This window comes from Haliotis asinina, chromosome 5, assembly GCF_037392515.1.
Source record: "Haliotis asinina isolate JCU_RB_2024 chromosome 5, JCU_Hal_asi_v2, whole genome shotgun sequence".
Classification (NCBI taxonomy): Eukaryota; Metazoa; Mollusca; class Gastropoda; order Lepetellida; family Haliotidae; genus Haliotis; species Haliotis asinina.
In genome coordinates, this window is record NC_090284.1 from 59,159,248 (window position 1) to 59,178,586 (window position 19,339).

General features: G+C 40.0%; 1 protein-coding gene across 1 annotated transcript; it reads left to right on the top strand.

The window, feature by feature from the left end:
* The first annotated feature begins 325 nt into the window (after nt 1-325).
* LOC137283938 (uncharacterized) lies at nt 326-15,306 on the top strand. Its single transcript, XM_067815610.1, has 4 exons — nt 326-347; nt 4,200-4,433; nt 4,786-5,013; nt 11,928-15,306. The coding sequence occupies exons 1-4, from the start codon at nt 326-328 to the stop codon at nt 12,767-12,769; spliced, it is 1,326 nt and encodes a 441-aa protein (XP_067671711.1). The 3' UTR covers nt 12,770-15,306.
* Nucleotides 15,307-19,339: the final 4,033 nt, after the last annotated feature.

Genomic DNA, 19,339 nt, shown 5'->3' on the forward strand with positions numbered 1-19,339 from the left:
GAACTGAATTAATATAGAGAAAAACCCGAGACGAAAAGGCGATAATATGAGTTCAGAAAGTGATGACCTCAGATGGGAAACAATACCATGAGAGGAACACAATGACAACTCCAGACGATAGAAACCGGTAGCACGAGACGAGAACGCGCTATTTGCCATTTGCGTTCTCACATTCTCGCTTTAAGCAGGGATACGTCTTATAGTCTCCATGACTTTGATGCAGTTGTGATCCCGTTCTGTCACGATTGGGTGGCATGTCTTCTAGGCAACAAATACCCACGTAAAGCGACAATTATGAATTCCTTGTTAAAATTCGAGGTCGACCATGGAAAGTCGTCAGGAAGATAGTAAGTGGTGTGGATATGGGGGATAATCATGCTGGAGGCAAAAAGCTGAAATTTGGTTGACTTTTTCGCTCAAGAGGAAATTGACTCACTCACTGACCCACTCAAACACTCAGTTCGTATGACTATAATGAGTACTGTCTTCCTTTTTCGGACCAGATCCGTGAAGGTTCGGGTTAGAATACTGGCCTTCAGTAACCCGGGCTTGTCATAACAAGCGACTAACGGAACTGGGTGGTCAGGTAGGGTGGATGACTTGGTTGACACATGTCATCGGATCCCAGTTGCGCAGATCGATGCTCACGCTGTTGATCACTGGAATGTCTGTCCAGAGGTCGATTATTTACAGATCCACAGCTATATGGCAGGAATATTGCTGATTGTGGCGTAAAACATAACTAAACTCACTCACTCCCTCTTTTTGCAGACTAATGTATGATCATCTCGCCAAGAAACACGTGGTTCTCCTGTGTGTGGTCGTCACACTACCTACTTGTGTCGGTAAGTACACACAGAAAACGATATAGCGTTGCTTAAGAGCAAAACAGAGACTGACACTCTTTTACTGTGTGTATCATATATTGTTCCCATCGCATTCCAAATAAACAAATAAAAGGTGAAGAGACTAGGTGCCAGCAGTGCGTTGTAAATCTCGCAATTAAAGGTCATATGCAACCAAAAATAAAACCAAAACCGAAACTCGTTCGTCCAAGTACAAATCAGGACTTGAAACTGACAATCTGAGTTTGTACCGGTTTTCTTCCGGTCCAGTCATCCGAAAAAAATGGATGCAGTTTGTTTGCAACCCACAGACATGATAACAAGATCCATAGATCATTGTATTTTGTTTATGGCGTATAGCCTTGTAGGTGTAAAATTCAAATGGCATGTGGTCAATGGTTGAAGTTATGTATTGCATATTGTCATTAACAGACAAGTAGGCAGACACATTTGTGTCAATAAACCAGACACTGAGTTTGTCTTTGACTGAGACTGCTTATCACAATCAACATATTTTGTTATGCGTGATCCTTGTTATCACAAGAAACAACCTCTTTTTCTCCAACTTCGACCAGAGCGATAGTCCTTGCACGCATCACTTGTTGTGTTTATTCGAGGCGCCTTCTCGGTTCAAGACGGACCTAATCACCGCGCATGCACTATGGGCGCAGCGAAGCACAGCTATTGAAACCACTTTTCAGTGTACCCGAGTATGGAGGTGAAATTGGTAAATCGTTTGAACGGGGGTCTGTTAATCGCGTTATTTTTTAACTCTGTAAGTTGAATTTGCATTTACATAATTTGTAAGTCCATATCGAAAGATACCAGAATCTGCAAAGTTGTATTTTGGTTGCAAGAGATCTTTAATGTAATAATGCAACAGTATTAGTGTGGTATGGGTGTTGTGTGTGATATTGGAATCACTCACACACTCACTTACGAATGCTCTGGGTTGCCCACAATGTTATAACAACGTTTCTTATGGGGACAGATCACTGTGCCTGCGTCTATTGTTCGAGAAAGTTCAGTGGACCGTGGCAGATTTCTTTCTTCAATATTCAAGTACAGCTTCAGAAACCACACGACCAAAACAGCATGTAGTTGATGAATAAACACTGAGGTGGGCGTCTGCTTAGTTTCTTATGTACTGTTCTCATTTGGGAAAATCATTAAACTATTAACACGCGTTAAACAGAACATTGAGACAAAAATACTCCACCCTCAAATAACTTAACACTGTGCAAAAATGACGTTTTACAAGGTCAGGTCACAATATTGTGACAACGTAAATGGGTGTCCACAGAATAACACTGTAAGAACGAAGCATATTAAAGGTCACATGCAACCAAAAAATCAAACATAATTAAAACACATTTATCACTTATTCATGACATATAATATACATTGCTGCTTTCAAAAAAACAAATAAACAAAATTATAAGCGTACAATCGCGATTCAAATGTGCAATATTTTGTACTTGGGCTTATTTCCCCAGAAACGAAGCCCTGGGGAGACCGAACCCAGTCATAGCGGGTGGATATGCACTCAAGTGTAACGACGGCTTCCGATTAGCTGTTTCATTTGCTGATATGCTGTGGGTTCAATGTGTGTACAGAAAGATGAACTGTTTGATGGGCATTTTAGAAGTATAGCCAGTTACAAGAAAGTAAGATTCTTTATGGATAACAACTTCTTTTTGTGTTCTTGATGCGTCGTTTCAGTATGGATTCATATACTGTTGTCAAACAAAATCATATACACGAAAAGAAGTCGTTATCCATGAAGAATGTATATAGAGATGTTGGGTTTGGAAAATAGATGTTCTCTGAATTTGCGCTCGATCCAATAAAAATTCACGTCAGTAGAGATGGTAAACTACTGCGCGGCTGGAATCTGTCATTGGTCCAAGTACAAAGCAGGACTTGAAACTGACAAGAGTTTGCACCAGTTTCCGTCAGATCCAGTCATCCGAAAAAAATGAATTTAGTTTGTTTGCAACCCACAGACATAAAAACATGTCATGTGTATCACACGTGCCTAATTACATAATGTGGCAGACACGGGACTCGGGTGCACGAGTCATAAATCAACTTATTTTCTTTACGTCGTATAGTCTCTTAGGTGTTAAGTTCAAATTGCACGTGGTCAATGATTGAAGCTGTGTATTGCATGTTGTCTGCAGCAGACAGGCAGACAGACATATAGGTGTGACACTGAGCTTTCTCTGCTCACCACAATCAACAAGTTGTTTTACGTAACGAGTAGATTATTTACTTGTTTGTGTACACAACCAAGATTAGATCTCTGCTCACGACCTCAGACGCTGGGCAGGCATACTGTTTCAAGCTCTGCGAACCCATTACCTGCGCATGCGTTATGGACGCAGCGCACCACAGCTGTTGAAACCAGTTTTGCCCCCAGCGCTGGGGGGAATTTAGTGAAACGTTTGGACTCCGATTGCGCGGGCTTTTTTTTCATCGCGTTTTTTTCATCTTTATAGGTTGAATTGGCATTTTTTATGGTTTGTTTCAGTAAGTGCATACCGAAAGGTACCAGAATCTGCAGAGTTGTGTTTTACGTTGCATGTGACCTTTAACATTGTGACAATGTGATTGGTGTCCACAAAATAACACTGTAAGAACGAAAGCATAACCTTGTGACAGTTTAAATGGATGTCCCAAGAACAACGCTGTAAATACGAAAGCATAACGTTGTGACAATGTGAATGGGTGTCCATATGATAACGCTGTGAGAACGAAAGCGTAATGTAACAATGTGAAACTGAAAGGTGGGACTGGTTTTATTTCCATACCTGTGCGTCTTACGCACAGATAAGGTGTTTGATCCTCGGAACGTACCAAATAACACAATACAGCGCATATTAATGTTCCCATTTCACGTCCTGAATATTTTTGAATCGATGTATACTCATGGAAAGCAATAAGGAAGTACCTGAAATGCAAGTGTTGCTTTATTCTTTTCCTGAATTTCCCTCAATACAAAGCTTGTGAAGAAAACTGGAAAAGACTAAAGGAACACATGTACCTCCAGGTGTTCTCTTATTCATTTCCATATAAGTACAATGAAATGTTCTGTTCTCAATTTTGAAAAATAATTTGAATAGATGTAAACGTTGAGTTTATGGACTGTTCTGGAATAGTTAGCATTCATCGTTATCTTTTCCGGTATTCCACTGGCTTATACCTGTATCTCATCAATTATTCCAATGACGTCATGACCTAAGGCGACTATTTATGTACGAGATAAAGTTCAGTAAACATCCTTTCAACTTTCACTGAAACCACGACGTAAATGATAGTTATTGAATGGCATCCACGGATTTATTCTTTCAGGTAAGCAGGTTTGTACCTTTTCCGAGGTGACTGATTCAGCCGGTAGACTAGATGACTACAGTGGTTACAAAGTTGTTGAGACTCCCCGAGGCTGTAAGGAGTATTGCCGAAAATTCGGTTGGTGTGTTGCAGCACAGTTCGACTTCAACAACTACGAATGTTTTCTGTACCAAGGAGACACACTGATCTCGCCCAAGAAAGGAAGCGTATTTATGGTACAGCAATGCACCGAAGGTAAACAATGGCGTTCAGAACAAATTCACTCTCACTTTTGTTGAAGGTTTACCTATGTTTAATATGACGCTGTGCTCACTATCATTCCTAACAATTGTTGAACATAGTGACTATTCCTGATGTATTAGACATACAGAAAATATATAGGCATACATAATGCATAGAACTTTCCGGTTCTCACTGGTAGCTACTAAACGAAAATCCGTGGCCTGATGCAAATCTTCCTTTCGTTGTAGTTATCCTTATTTTGGTGCTGTGTTGAATATCCTTCTTAAGGACGCATTTTCTTTCTGATCGTAAATCTATAAATATTATTAGGTTGTATATTAAATATATAGCCTCTCCTGTTCAGTGACAACTACTCAGCCAACTACAACGACAACAACAACAACAACAAGGACAACGACAGCTACCTCTAGCAGCACAACTGCTGTTCCCACATCCACGTATGTATCATCATTCTACTCCACACTAACAACAGTAGACCCATATACAGCAAGGGCTACACCCATTGAACCAAGCCTGACCGACGACAGACCCACGACATGGCCACCTTTAACGAAATTCATGTTTCTGAAAGGTTTGTCTTCAAGCATCAGTTGTTGATGTTTTAGCTTCTAAGGACAAGAGGGGAAGGTGGGGTAGCCTAGTGGTTAAAGCGGTCGCACGTCACACAGAAGACCCGGGTTCGATTCTCACATGGGTATAACATATGAAGCCTTTTTTGTTGTATCCCTCGACATGATATTGCCGAAATAATGCCAAAAAGCGGCGTAAAACTCAACTAACTAACAAATTCACTCTAAGGACCAGAGTGAGTTTATTAAACGGCCATAGATAAAACGACAAAACACGTTCCATATTACACAAACTATCTACTTGAAGCAAAGGTAACATGTGATATATCAGGTTTGGGATTACGATTTCTGAGGACTTACCTTATGTGAGAATGTCCATCTCTGATTGATTCACGTGACACTGACCAAATTACCATGTATGTCCGGTGCACGCTCCTACACTGACCAAGCAAGGTATATTTTTTGCCGAGGGTGAATAAATCATTTATATCCCTCCACATGGAAAACGTATCCATCCACAGCAGTCAGTGATATGTGAACGAGTGATTCGGATCGACTCACCGGTACTATGTCAGTAAAATATATGAGTGAATGTCACTTTCATTTAATGTTACATTTACACAATCAGAGATTAAGACACTGGGGAACATAAATTCATTGAAGAATAAGTCAGAGGTTGAAACACTGGGCAACATTCTTTTAAGAATAATGATTTGGGGCACTCAGGGTTTTATGCGTTTCTCGTTAGGTTTATATTCCCTTGAACATAAGCAAACATCGAGGGCACAACAGCCCATGTACCTCTCTGACAAGTGTAAATAGGCACAGGTCAGGCATAATCTATTCATACATTTTCAATACAATACTCCTTCTGGAGTTTGTTATTTTCAATGATCATTTTGAACTTCTTGTGTACGAACTAGAATCTGAAAGGAAATTCCATATCTGTTACATTTGACCCCTTTCTGGAAAATAGGCAGTGTGAAATGAAGGAAACGCAAACTGGCCCCCATTTTTTTAAAGAAACGTAACTAGGAACCAAGCCGAACTGACACGCAATACATGTTTTACCGAAAGGAGAAGGTTCGCCTTTAATTGTAATATGTTTACATCTTAGCTTCTTATGACTAGAACCCATGGAGTTCCGTTTTAGAATTGGTCCACAGTAACCCATGCCTGTCATGAGAGGCCAATTGGGTGGTCAGATTCGCTGACTCGGTTGACACAAGTCATTGTATCCTAATTGCGTAGGTCGATGCTTGTAATATTGATCACAGGATTGGTTTCGTCTCGACTTGATTATTTAAAAGTGACGTTAGACATCAACCAACCGAGCAATCAACCGGCAGTTAACCAACCAACCGACCAAAACGACCCGGAATACAAACGGTAAAACAACCCCATGTTTTTCGATTTAGCCTTCCATTGGCAGCCGAGTTTGACTGACTTGCCTGTAATGACTATGGGTGCCTGGCGACGTGAAACCTTGGCCGGTAGAATAGAATAAACATGTGTCTTTTAGTAAATGGCCACAATTTTACAATTCATAATTTGATGACAAAAGACTAAGACTTAATATTTTACATATGTTGGGAAAATAGAAACTTCAGCGTGTTGATGCCAGCATCAAATATGTGCATATCATTTGATCAGTTGTATAAGGAGAGGAAGAACGAGATAGAAATTTAGTTTGTGATGTTTCATAGAATACTACTTTGGTTTGCACCGAAAGCGGTCACACCATTTATGGCTTACGTTGAAAAGCCTTTAACTATATAACTGGAACTGTACAATCACTTTCTGTTTAAGGCCACAACTTGATCGTATCTGTCAGGGATTCACTATCCCAGTCTCCAAAACAGGAAGTGGAAGGAAAACCACATTTCGAAATGCCTCTCAAAGAAGGTTTCATATCCTCTCAGCATGACAGACAGACCTGCGAAGGTTGACTAAAAAGATGCACGTAGCGTTATTGAGAAACTACGAGTGTACCTAGGCATGTGTAGCTGTCTGAACTTGTGTGTACGCTCGGCTCAGCTACAGAACATTCTGTTGAATTGCAAAGTACGACTTCGTCAGTGCCTTGAGGTCACCAATTCCACTCTCAGAACGACAACCAGAATCTGTTCATTCCCAACAGCTCCTGTGTCTGTTGACATGCCGGAAATAAGTCTCAAAGATCCGTTGAATGTTATCTGGTAACAGTGGACATAGAAATGTCAGTCAAATGCATGTCCGTAAAAGTATGACATTGGATAGGTCTCTGGATAATTCTTCGGTTTCTTCAAAAGCTATTAACAACTCCAAAGAGTTGACACATGGGAACAAATCAAATATTCGACTGAACGATATAAACCTTCTTCCGGGTCCGGATACAATATCAGTATCAAAAACCGTTAATGATGATAATTTGGCATTATTGACGACAGAAACTGTTCAAGCATTAAACTCCCGTCGTCCTCGACCAGTGAGAAGGAAGCTGCAGGATCTTAGTAACAACGAGATTATTCCAGAAATGACCATGAACAGCAGAGTTCTGTTGACCATGCTCAGAACCAACACAACCCAAACTACTGAGACATTTTCGAGGACAGTTGCAGTGCAAACGACCACACCGGCGACTGTAACGGGGTCAGGTCTACCACACCGTGTACGTCCTTCGAGATACGGTCGTTTACCACCATTGAGAAAGAAGCCCCATTGCAATCGTCCAAAGAAAAATCCCAAACGCAAACCAAAGAAATATCGGAGGCCACGACCAATTTGCGATTTAGAGGCACAGAAAAGGGGCACACATCCAGTGAGATATGTACGTCCAAGATATTGAAGACGAAAGAAAAATCCCAGACCAATCCGTCACTCGTTCTCATCTGATCGCAAATATAGATCCAGACGGCTACGCTACAGGAAGTCACGTGAAAGAAGGTTTAGATCTCGCAGACGTAAATATGTCCTTATAGTATAGGGTTTCAGTGCAGATGACTAATCCTTTATTAAATAACATTTGAATTGTGTTTGTAAAGTTTAGTCACATTACTGACGATGGAACATAGTGTGCAATGCAGGTGAAGGTGTTCATTTCTTCTGGCACCTAGGTATTGATAGTCAGGAGTCGTTTGAACTTTATTGGAGCCATTGGTAAAATCAAAATAAGACCTTAATATTATTAAAATCCATTTTAATCCATTACATTCTTGAGTTTGGCTGTTCAATCTAACAGTCGATGTGGATTCCACAAGAGAAGAGAATTCCCGTCACAAACAACCGACAAGGCCATTCAGCGATCGACCCGTCTTTGTAAAAACTTCACCTCTATTGTGGAACTCATGAACTGGCGTAGATAAACAAAACGTTTGCACTCGTAAGTTCGTAACCACGATGATCACAATATAGCGGTTTTATATTTATACTTTTATGCCACACTCAGCAAACTTTCATCTATATGGCGGCGGTCTGTAAATAATCCAGTCTGGACCAGACAATTTTATCGTCAACATCATCAACATCGTTCTACGCATCTGGGATACGATGTCAGGTGTCAACCAAATCAGTGAGTCCCATCACCCGACAGGCATGGGTTACTGAAGATCAGTTCTAAACTGGACTGGTATCTGCTCAAACAAGGTGACTTGGGTCTTTTGCCAATGAGATTAGCTGGCTATGGAGACGATAGCCACAACAGTGTTCGCTTTGTTAACTCTAACTCTTGGGTGTTAATAGATCTAACAATCAAAATGTGTCAATTTCGGCCAATCAGCAGGCAAGGAGCGCATTGTGGATTTGTCAGACTTATTTCCGGGGTCAAACGATGCCTCCGAAACGATGCGCTAGGAGTTATGCCATTCACCCTCGCTATATCTATTATTGTACATTGTTGCGATTTGATGAGTGCCTTCAAGAAAACCATTTTGCTGCACACAAAAACATTGTGGCGGATCAAGGAATGCGATCGGCCTCACGATGAGTTGATTGTCGGCACCATCGTTCTCGAAACTTACGTCTGCTCTCACACATGTAAAGTCACTACCAAATAGATGACAACAACTAGCAGTTTAAGAATTCGCAAGGGTTATAAACACGGATAATTTTTGTAACTGCAAAACTTTTTGTGTTTATCGTGTTTAGTCAATACTGGACATTGAGTTGGTAGACCATAAAGTTGAAACGGGACAGGCGAGAAGGCCGTGACACAATGTAAACAAATCTAACAGCGATCCGATTTCGGTTAGGGACGACCAAAACAGCAAAACTTCGAGGAATAATATTTTGTATTGAAAGGGACAGTGTCAGCAGACGTCTATCACACAATATCCAAAATATGAAACGTATTTTAAATGAGTGTCTTATAGACCATGCCTTATATGTTTTGGAGTTTCTATAAAGAGATGTGGAAGAATGCTGACTTTGTGGGATATTGGACGGAATAAAATAAAATTGTATTTCTTAACTGAGAGAACATTATTTGTCTTTAATTTTTGTTACAACATACTTATTTTACATGTAGGAGTGACTGGTACATTTTAGGAATAATGCAGTCATTAAAACTGTAATTTTAATTACTTCACTGGAAATGATCGCAGGATAACTTTTAAGAATCGTTCATCCTCTAGTAAACGTAGAAAGGTAATAAAATAAATAATAATCTAATCAATTATGGATAATTATACTGACTGACATTAGATTCATGTGGTTTGAAGGACGAACCAGGCATTCAAACACTATAAACATATCATGGGAGAGCAATCACTTGGTACTAACTTAGTTTCTTGGTTCCTGCTTTAAGATATATTTTTTAAAAAAATAATGTGCCCACTAATATGATTACTCTGAAAGTGATTACTCGTATCATGCTTATATTAATGTTATTTCAACATCCAGAGAGCAAACATAACAGCAAATTGCTTTTGGAAACACCCTGGTCAGGAATTATTCAGTCTTGGAACAGAATAACAAAATCTCAGATGACTATTCGCGTAACTGATGGAATGAATATTGAAACATACCCAGATTTGATGTAATACTTCCTGAAAAACACCAGCTTTTGTGGGGGTTACTAATGTTGCATGATCGAGTCAAAGTGGTGTTTATTAAGATGTTGGTGTGGACAAATTGTTCGAAGGTTTGTTGATGGTTATTTTGAAAATTGGCTTCATATTAAATTGCACACTGGTTTGCAGGATGTGAAAGCTTTATGACATTTTCATTTGTGTTTCCTAAACTTTTGTTAGGACTTTTACCACATTTTGAAACAAGTTAAATATATTTTTATGACACTAGTAAGCATCTCAGAAAAGGAAATATATCAGAATTAGTGTTGTGTCCTCTAAGATATTTTCTCAGATATTATAAAACAAGAATCAATGATGCCCACATTTGGTTTTATTGACAAAATGCTTTGAACGTAGGATATATTCTTTGGCCCTTATCTACATTAGTAATTATCTCTGAAGAAACTTCATACCCGAACAATTTCGAATGCTATTTAGCGTACGCTCGCTTCACACGGCGTACTACAACCATGACAACGGTGAGTAAACAGTCGCTGAAAATGGTGTTTTTGGCAATATTCAAGGATGTTATCTCGCGGAAATATTAGCTAATGGTAACCATGTCAATAGAAACCCCAAAGCGTATATACTGCAGGTCAAATAATTGTGTTATATGCGGATTTTTGTTTGTGGAGAGATCTGTGTCAGTGACCTGAATATTTTGAAAGTCCTAAATAGTAGCCGTTGTCTGATTGGTTAAATCTATCTAACCGTCTAGCGTTTGATTGGATGGTCATTGGTCGCTCAAAGGTTACCTGACGCGACCTTCTACTGGGTTTTGTTAGACTTCAGGGTCATTTTAGGATGACGTACAGATGTGAAGAGGGAAAATTTACTGAGATTTGCTGAAGATTAGCTGATGAATATTTGCTTCTGGGTACATATACTGGAAACATTCTGCACTGTGTACAAGCTCAGTCAACTCTTCCAGATTCCCCAAATAAGATCAGATAGGTCATGCTGTGTTGTTTACATTTGACATATACAAAAAATAAGGTGCACGAAGTAGTAGAGGGGAAATATTTTTCTGCTTTGTTCATCAAAGTTAGAAATCTATTATTTCACACAAATGATTGAACTAATTATAAACATCGGAAAATAGTTCGAACTAAAGCTGAGTCGTGAAGCGGTGACAATCTATTGATAGATACCCAAACACTCTGGCTTTTGAACATATGGTTGCGTTCATGGGTTTTATAAAATTACAATGGGAATTTTAGAGTGAAAAACAAACAACATACTTCGTTTGCACTTCCCTGCTAGTATCTTAGACGGACGTGAATTGCCAGATAGATTGATTGTTTCGAAGGAGAAAAGATCTAGAAATCTACGCTTCGTACACGCCGAGACGACTTTCCATCGACATGTAACACATTTTCACTCGCTAATTACAGTCTGTCAACTAATATATATCAAAAATAAAGTACGTATGACTCCTCTTTAAATGTCATTCACAGGCGACGGAAACCAAAACACCACAAGCAGAATTCATCAATAACGTTCTCAATTACGTACGTTACGCCGGCGGTGACGCCATTGTTATTAGTCAGAGGTTGTCCCCTCTAACGTGAAAAGCAAAGTGGGCGGACTGGATCGATCTATTGGTCGCAGCCCATGCACCTTGCCAATATATTATCCAACTTAAATTTACATTCAAACGCCTCACACAGAAGTTTGGTTTGTACAGGGAGGAGAGAGATAAATTTAACCTTCATATAGCGCCATGAGAACTCGCGTGATATATCGCTATGATGAAAGCATTACCCACAATGCAGTTTTGTCATAATAATGTCTTGTACATGTAGCTCCAATGGTTCGCCGAGGCACGTGTTGGTTGAATACTGAGTTCATGCTGCATTCACTTTCAGTCACAACGACATCTCCGGCAACAGCACCAATTGCACCTGAATCCAGAACACGAATGTCGACATCCACAGAAAGCACGACGCTAATGCAGAGAATGTCCAAGAAAGTTCGACCATCCAGTCAAAAGAAGAAGGGACGTAAGCCCGTGTCGTTAATGGTGAATATGTTGCATCGGAAGAATTATATGGGGGATCAAATAACCCCTACAGAAGCATTCACTACTACGGCAGCACCGACTACACCCGCACCAACTACTCCCATAGCAACATCTTCAAGCACTAAGACATTACAAGCGTCCACCACATCAAGGCCAGGTAAAAGATCGCGGAAGGGACAAAGTTCACGAAAACCGAAGAGGTCAGAAAGTGTGGAAAAACGCACCCAGTCGCTTAAAACGGTTATAAAGAAAACGTCAGTGAGAATATCTATATCATACAAAATCCGAAAAGGTCCACAGTTATCAAAATTAACAAAAACTCGCAAGTCAACCAACATTGCTTCAACAACGGCTGTTCCTTTTATAGACTTAAATAATGACAGTTCATCGACAGAAATTCGGTTGAAAGTAGAAAATGATACTGAAAGAAAGCAGAAATCTACCTATCGCATGCCAAAGATACGTATACGCTCAAAGGTATCAGTTAATCCGACAACTAGGTATATGGTGGGTGTACTTCACAGTGGAATGACATCAGTCAGAAATGGTTGTATCTACCGCTGCCCGCCAATGGTACAGTGGTACATACGCTATGGACAATTTGTACCATTCACGAGGAGAACGTATTTCCAACCACTATATCGTAGTCGAATTACAGTACGGCTACGGATTCCAGCTTTCCAGTAGACACATCCTGTGCAACCTCCTCAGATGATTGGTAAAAACCCCTTTCTAAATGCGAATCAAAATTCTAGACAGGTCTCTTGCAAACACGCAACACAGCATCAAATCCAGAAACCAGTCACAAAACCTGGTCATAACCCTGGTAAGAAGCCTGGTGACTATCCTGTGAAGAACTCTGGTGACTCTTCTGTGAAGAACCCTGGAAAGAACTCTGGTCACTATCTTGCAAAGAACCCTAGTGAATATCCTGTGAAGAACTCTGGTCACTATCGTGCAAGGAACTCTGGTCACTATCCTGTCCAGAACCCTGGGCATTATCCAGTCCAAAATCCTAGTCACTATCCTGCCCGGAATCCTGGTCACTATCCTATCCAAAATCCCGGTTACTATTCAGTCCAATATCCTGTTTACCGCCCTTATCAGTATTCTGTTCTACAGTACTGGCAACGGATACCGCCAGTCTATTTCAGCTCTGGGTATCCACCTCGACATACAGCCACAGGTTTTTATACTCCGCAAAGAAATCCATGGGCAACTTTCAGAAAGCCGAACTGGTACTATAAAAGACACACCACGTGGCTGTGATTCCAGGAGGTCTGTACAACCCTGTTCCTACAAGAATACGTGTCTATAAGCTCGAACTAACAGCAATGCTAACTTAAAGACATTCAAAGAATTATTTATTTTAGAGCTCATGGATCTCCTATCAGAATGGTGATATTACATGTGTCAGTGTTATATAAGCGTTTTGCATCGCTGCCCCTGCATAAGTCGTTTATGGTATCGCAAGTTGATGTGCAAAGTTGCGTCCCTTGGCACGACTGGATTCTATGATCGTTATTTCGGAGCAGTTGTGTCTGTAGGCTTGTTTCACCTGCCATAATGATCTATGCAAAAGATTTCATGTGACTTGACCTTCTGTTTAAAAAAATAATTAATGCGATCATTTAAAAAATCTTAATGCGATCTATGCTTGCAAAGTAAATAATTGCCTTTTGGGCCTATATACACGTAGTTCAGACAGATGTCTTTCGATGTGTTGGGAATTCTGTAAAAAAATATAACTACTGCTACACACATATTAAATTATCCTGCGCACTAAACGCATTTGTGACAAGAGAGGCGGTACAACGAATTGGGCGAGTACACTTGGCTGCTACAGGTAGCTTGACGATTATGCACGTGCAATACATGCTAACCGTGACATGAAATCAACACCGCTACTGATTAACACTGGTCTCGCTGCTGTGTAACACCTGTCTCACTGCTGTTTTACACCTGTTACAATACTGTTAAACAGATTTCAGTTGTAGTAAAAAATGTCCAAGTTAGGAAAACACATGGGCAAATATTTCATTCTCAGGCAAGGGAGATAGTATACAATGTTATCATGTATATGGACAAAAATTGTGCATCCAAAGCAGATTCTCTTTTACAAAGTAGCCTTGCTACTGGCCTCTCAACGGCAACTTTAAAGCGCAATAAGGCAGAAGGTGGTAGGAGTGCGAGTGGACCTACATTTATCAGTCCCACCAAGTTGCGCAAACCCAAAACTTCCAGTTACAAACTTGATGATTTCGACCGGTGTGCAGTCCGTCAATTTGTACAAAGTTTATATGGCGTAAAAAAAACAACAACTACCCACTCTGGATACGATGCATGACATGGCAAAGTGCCAGTTGAACTACTAGAGTTCTAAGGAAAGTTTTCGAAAAAATCTCACAGACCTGGGGTTTAGGTGGCGAAAAACGCAGTCAAACCGTAAACTTTTAATGGAACGTAAAGACATTGTTTCAAGCGTTTGCAATACTTGCGTGCAATAAAGAAATACAGAGAAGAAAATCGAACACTCATCTTTATCTTTAGTTAAGACGAAGACAAATAGATGATTGGGGCATTTTAGATATTCAACCATTTCGTTAAAAAAAACCCAGGAAAATGTCATTTGCTTCGTGACATGGATCGGTGGTCCTAAACATATTTGCTCAGTATATTGTGTTGATTCAATTCGTTGGGATTGTACCTGTTCCCAAATCGAGTGTGCTATAACAATTCATGCGTGAAACGCATGAACTTCTCGATATTTATCAGACAACCTGTCTCCCTCTTGTTTCAAGTGGATCGTTCTGTAGGGCGTTTCCAAGTATGAAAATTGGGGTTATTTGTCAGGTCGTGGATCATCTTATATGTGTTTACCAGTACAAGTCACTTAGCAGTCATGAATAATGCGATAATCTAAACATTGTTTTCACATGGTTGTTGCAATGCTATTTCAACCAGTGGAAATATTTTTCGATTAATGTTGTATGTAGTTTAATTGAAAATAATCTTTGTTCAAATATTAGTTTCTATAATCTATGTATTTGTGTATATTGGCATGAATACTTGTCGACATAACTTCTCATCATATATAAAACTTATTTATATTTGTCTTTCATGGAAATTGTTTCGGTCACAATGATGTCTATTCACACATGTAAGTCCAGAAAATATGTATAATATATGCTTTTCTCTTTTCTAATAAACGTTTAGAAAATTGAGTCTCATATCTCATTTCTGTGTTAGGTAGTGATGCTATTGATCACTAAAGCGTTAACTGCCGATGGTATCAGATGGCAGCTGAATGTGTTCATGAAATGCCTCTGTTCACCAAGCAGTGAGTGGGTACCCGATGGGATATGTCAGAATATTGTTAACCCTCTAGCGTCTCACAGGGAATATGTTGTGAAGCGTTGTGAACATGCACAAGACGCTCTATAAATGGCTATTATTGCTATTATTTTTTGGTCATCCCTTGGAATTGGAAACTGGCCCCGATTAAGTGACATCAGGTTTCAACACTGATTTTCAGTGATCTCTATTCATATTTTCTCTGTTCACTTCTTATTAGGCCCTATCTGGGATCTTTTTCGGAGGATATTTGAGACTTGCTGTCTTCTGATGGCAACACTATCAATTTGTTTTCATTTAAACACTGTACCGAGCACAATCCGGTGATTGGTATTTTGAGCAACCAAAGACGCCGTTGGCGTACAACGCCATGTATGAGATAGGTCATCGATACCACTGAAATGGACCGTTAACGATGTATTGGTAAGCTTCAACAAGTGGTTAAAGCGGTCGCTCGTCGCGCCGAAAATACGAGTTGCATTCCCCACATGCGTACGTGTCAAGCATATTTCTGGTCTCCTTCGCCGTGATCTTGCTGGAACATTGCTAAAAGCGGAGTAAATTCAGTCACTCTCTATTTCACTTGGTCTTATATTGCATATATATCGCTCTTCCTTCAAAGTCTCAAACAGATACATCACCTAAAGCTTTTCGTGATTAACAAGTTGTACACCTTTAAGAATGTAAACGCACAGGTGATATTGTCAGTATTCCTACTAGTAGTTATTCCTGTTGTTTTTCCAAAGATACGTCTATTTCGAAATGTGTATGGTGCAAGATTAAAGTGGGTTATAATGAAGGTTGCATTGTTCAAGGCAATTAATTACCGTAGTTATAGTGTTCAATCCAAGGACATGAAAATCCGTATCGGGAGATCTCACACACAACTTGTGTGCAGTATAGGCAAATAGCGCACCAACCTACCAAATGCCTCTCGGGGGAAATTTATATTCTCCATCACCTTGGAAGAAGCTTCAATACTATAGTAATATGAATTCATGAAAGAATGACCCGTCAAAAGAACAGGATTCGTACAATATTATCAGCATCTTTACATATCATTCAAGATCAAATTACAATATTTCTTCGGAAACCATATTTGTGAGTAATTAGATTCTGTAGTTTCTTGAGTGTCATCGTGTCGATGCTCACGGTGTCAGGATTCAGATGCGACTGGAAGGAATCTGAAATGTGCGGTTGATTTTGTTAGTTTTTGTTGAGGGCAATATAATGCTGGACAATATAACGATGGGAGTAAACCAGCTGAAGTTATACACCTGGATGAAGTCCGCTAGTATAAAATGTGAAAGTGAAGGCTTCCCTTCTGCTCCTCACGATCCGGGAAACTGACTTCCCACTCGCAATGGCGTAGACGTGGCTCTTAAAGAAAATATTAACATGAAATGCCGACTGTGCAATGAATTTAGAGAGACTGTTAAACACCTTGTCGGTGTATATCCTTCCTTGCACAAATATCATATCTCAAAAGGCATGATGGCATGGCTTGCTGCTTTTACTACCGTCTTCGTCATGCGTGTGGCTTGGACACTGAGATCCATCCAAGGTACGGCCCCAAACGTGTCCAAAGCGTCGTGGAGAATGGTACTTTGAAACTTCTTTGGAATCTTTGGAATAGGCCCACATACAGCCTCAGAAGAATTCCTGCCAACAACCAGCAATGTGATTTGCAAGATTCAGGGGAAGCATGCCAAATATGCGGATCTTTTCTCTCTCTCTCACTGAGTGAGTACATACCTTGAGAAAGGTTGGTAGCGCAGGAAACAAATGCATACATTTTCTGCTCGCCCCAATAGGTACAACTGTCTTCTCCGCTATATCTGCCACAAACTGTGACATGGGTGAAAAATGGGCTGGGAACACATACTACATGGTCCTGGATCGGTATGTCGGGATTAGTGAATAGTGTCGGCCATTAGTGATTAGTGACTGTGAATGATGACTGTGAATGATGACGTATCTACTATTAAGACTAGAGAGAGAGTTCAATGATGATACAGCTCCTATGAAAAATGGAGAGAATTCAATCATGACATACCTATCATTAAGACTGAGAGAATTCAATGACGTATCAACTGTCAAGACTTGAGAAAGTTCAGTCATACTAAATGAATGCCTTTATCGTTTCAATAATATTGTGGAAGAGTTCTTTCAGAGATGTTTCAGTCATGACATATCTACCTTTAAGACATGAGAGTTCAGTCATGACATTTCTACTATTAAGACAGAAGAGAGTTCAGTCATGACATATCTACTATTAAGACAGAAGAGAGTTCAGTCATGACATATCTACTATTAAGACAGAAGAGAGTTCAGTCATGACATATCTACTACTGAGACAGAAGAGAGTTCAGTCATGACATATCCACTATTACGACAGAAGAGAATTCTGTGATGATGTATCTACTATTAAGACTAAGAGAATTCAGTGACATATCTACTGTCCAACCTGGAGAAAGTTCAGTCATGCCCAGTTAATACCTACAGGGTTACAAAATATTGTGGAAGAGACTTTAAGGCTCATTCCAGAGTAGAACAGGAGGGTGGATGGAGGGCTTCTGTATTTGAAGGACACAGGAGTATCACTCTCAACTTACAGAAGTTGATGTCCTTAACCTTTATGTGTATCCCATCTAAACGATTTCCTTAGTGACTGCTCTTCCTCCCAGTAACCCGGACGGTCCGGGTTAGAATTGATGTCTAGTACTATACATGCTTGTCGTAAGAGGCGACTAAAAGGATCGGGTGGTCAGGATCGCTGACTTATGAAATATGTCTTCGGTTCGTAGATGACCATTCTGCTGATCACTAGATTGTCTAGTCGATTATTTACAGACCGCCGCCATATAGCTGGAATATTGCCGAGTACAGCGTTTAACTAAACTCACTCAATCTTCTCAGACGAATGATGTCGACCCATTCTCGAATTTCTCGATAACCCATGGCTGTCATATGAGGCGGCTAACGGGATCAGGGTGTCATTCACGTTGATTTGGTTTGACGTATATATTCACACCAAAATGACTAATGGCTTTGTACTAAACATAACCCATTTAGTGGTATGAAATCAGGAACCACAGTTGGTCGGTGTTGGTTCGAATTCGCTCACTTATTCACTCACTCAGAAGGGCGTACACCGATTACACTGATTGTTTAACTCTCAGAGACAAGTGTCATTTTATAGCAATTAATTTGCATAAATATAAGTATGTGTTTAACACATGTCATGATATTGAAATAATTATGATATTGTTTAATCGTATGCACAGGACAACCCTTCATCTGGCATTTTTTTTTCACATTGCGATCAGTGCCAACACTGGCGACGGGGACGACCACGGCAAGGAGATTTTCTATCCGTCCGCCATCAAAGATAATGGGATATATTTCAAACCAACTTACACCGCTACCTTCACTGGCGGCGTTATGGTGTGTCTCGACATCGGTTTGTGAACTATAAGATACGTTCTAATGCATTCCTTAATTAAGATCAACATGGAGCCAGCGGGGCAAAACCATTACAGAACTATCTCTAATGATGCTAAAATGAAACAAACATGACATGTTTTTCAGTGGAAGTATTTTTTTCAGGATATTAGATTTACAAGACTGATAATGTAGCCAAGGAGGAAACAGATAAAGAAGTGGAATAAAGCGAAAATGTGAAATTTATTCCATTCCTTTGGAAATATTTCATCTGTTTGGATACATATTACTGCTGTCTATCGTTACATCATTGCCCTGACGGAATTGTACTTTCACAGCTGATACTAAGCGCTGAGCTCGACCGTATATGTCCGTACATCCGCTCTCAGATGCCCATATTAAACAGCTGAGAGGACTGGGTGCAGTGTGGATGAAGTGCCTTGCCCATGGACAAGGCAC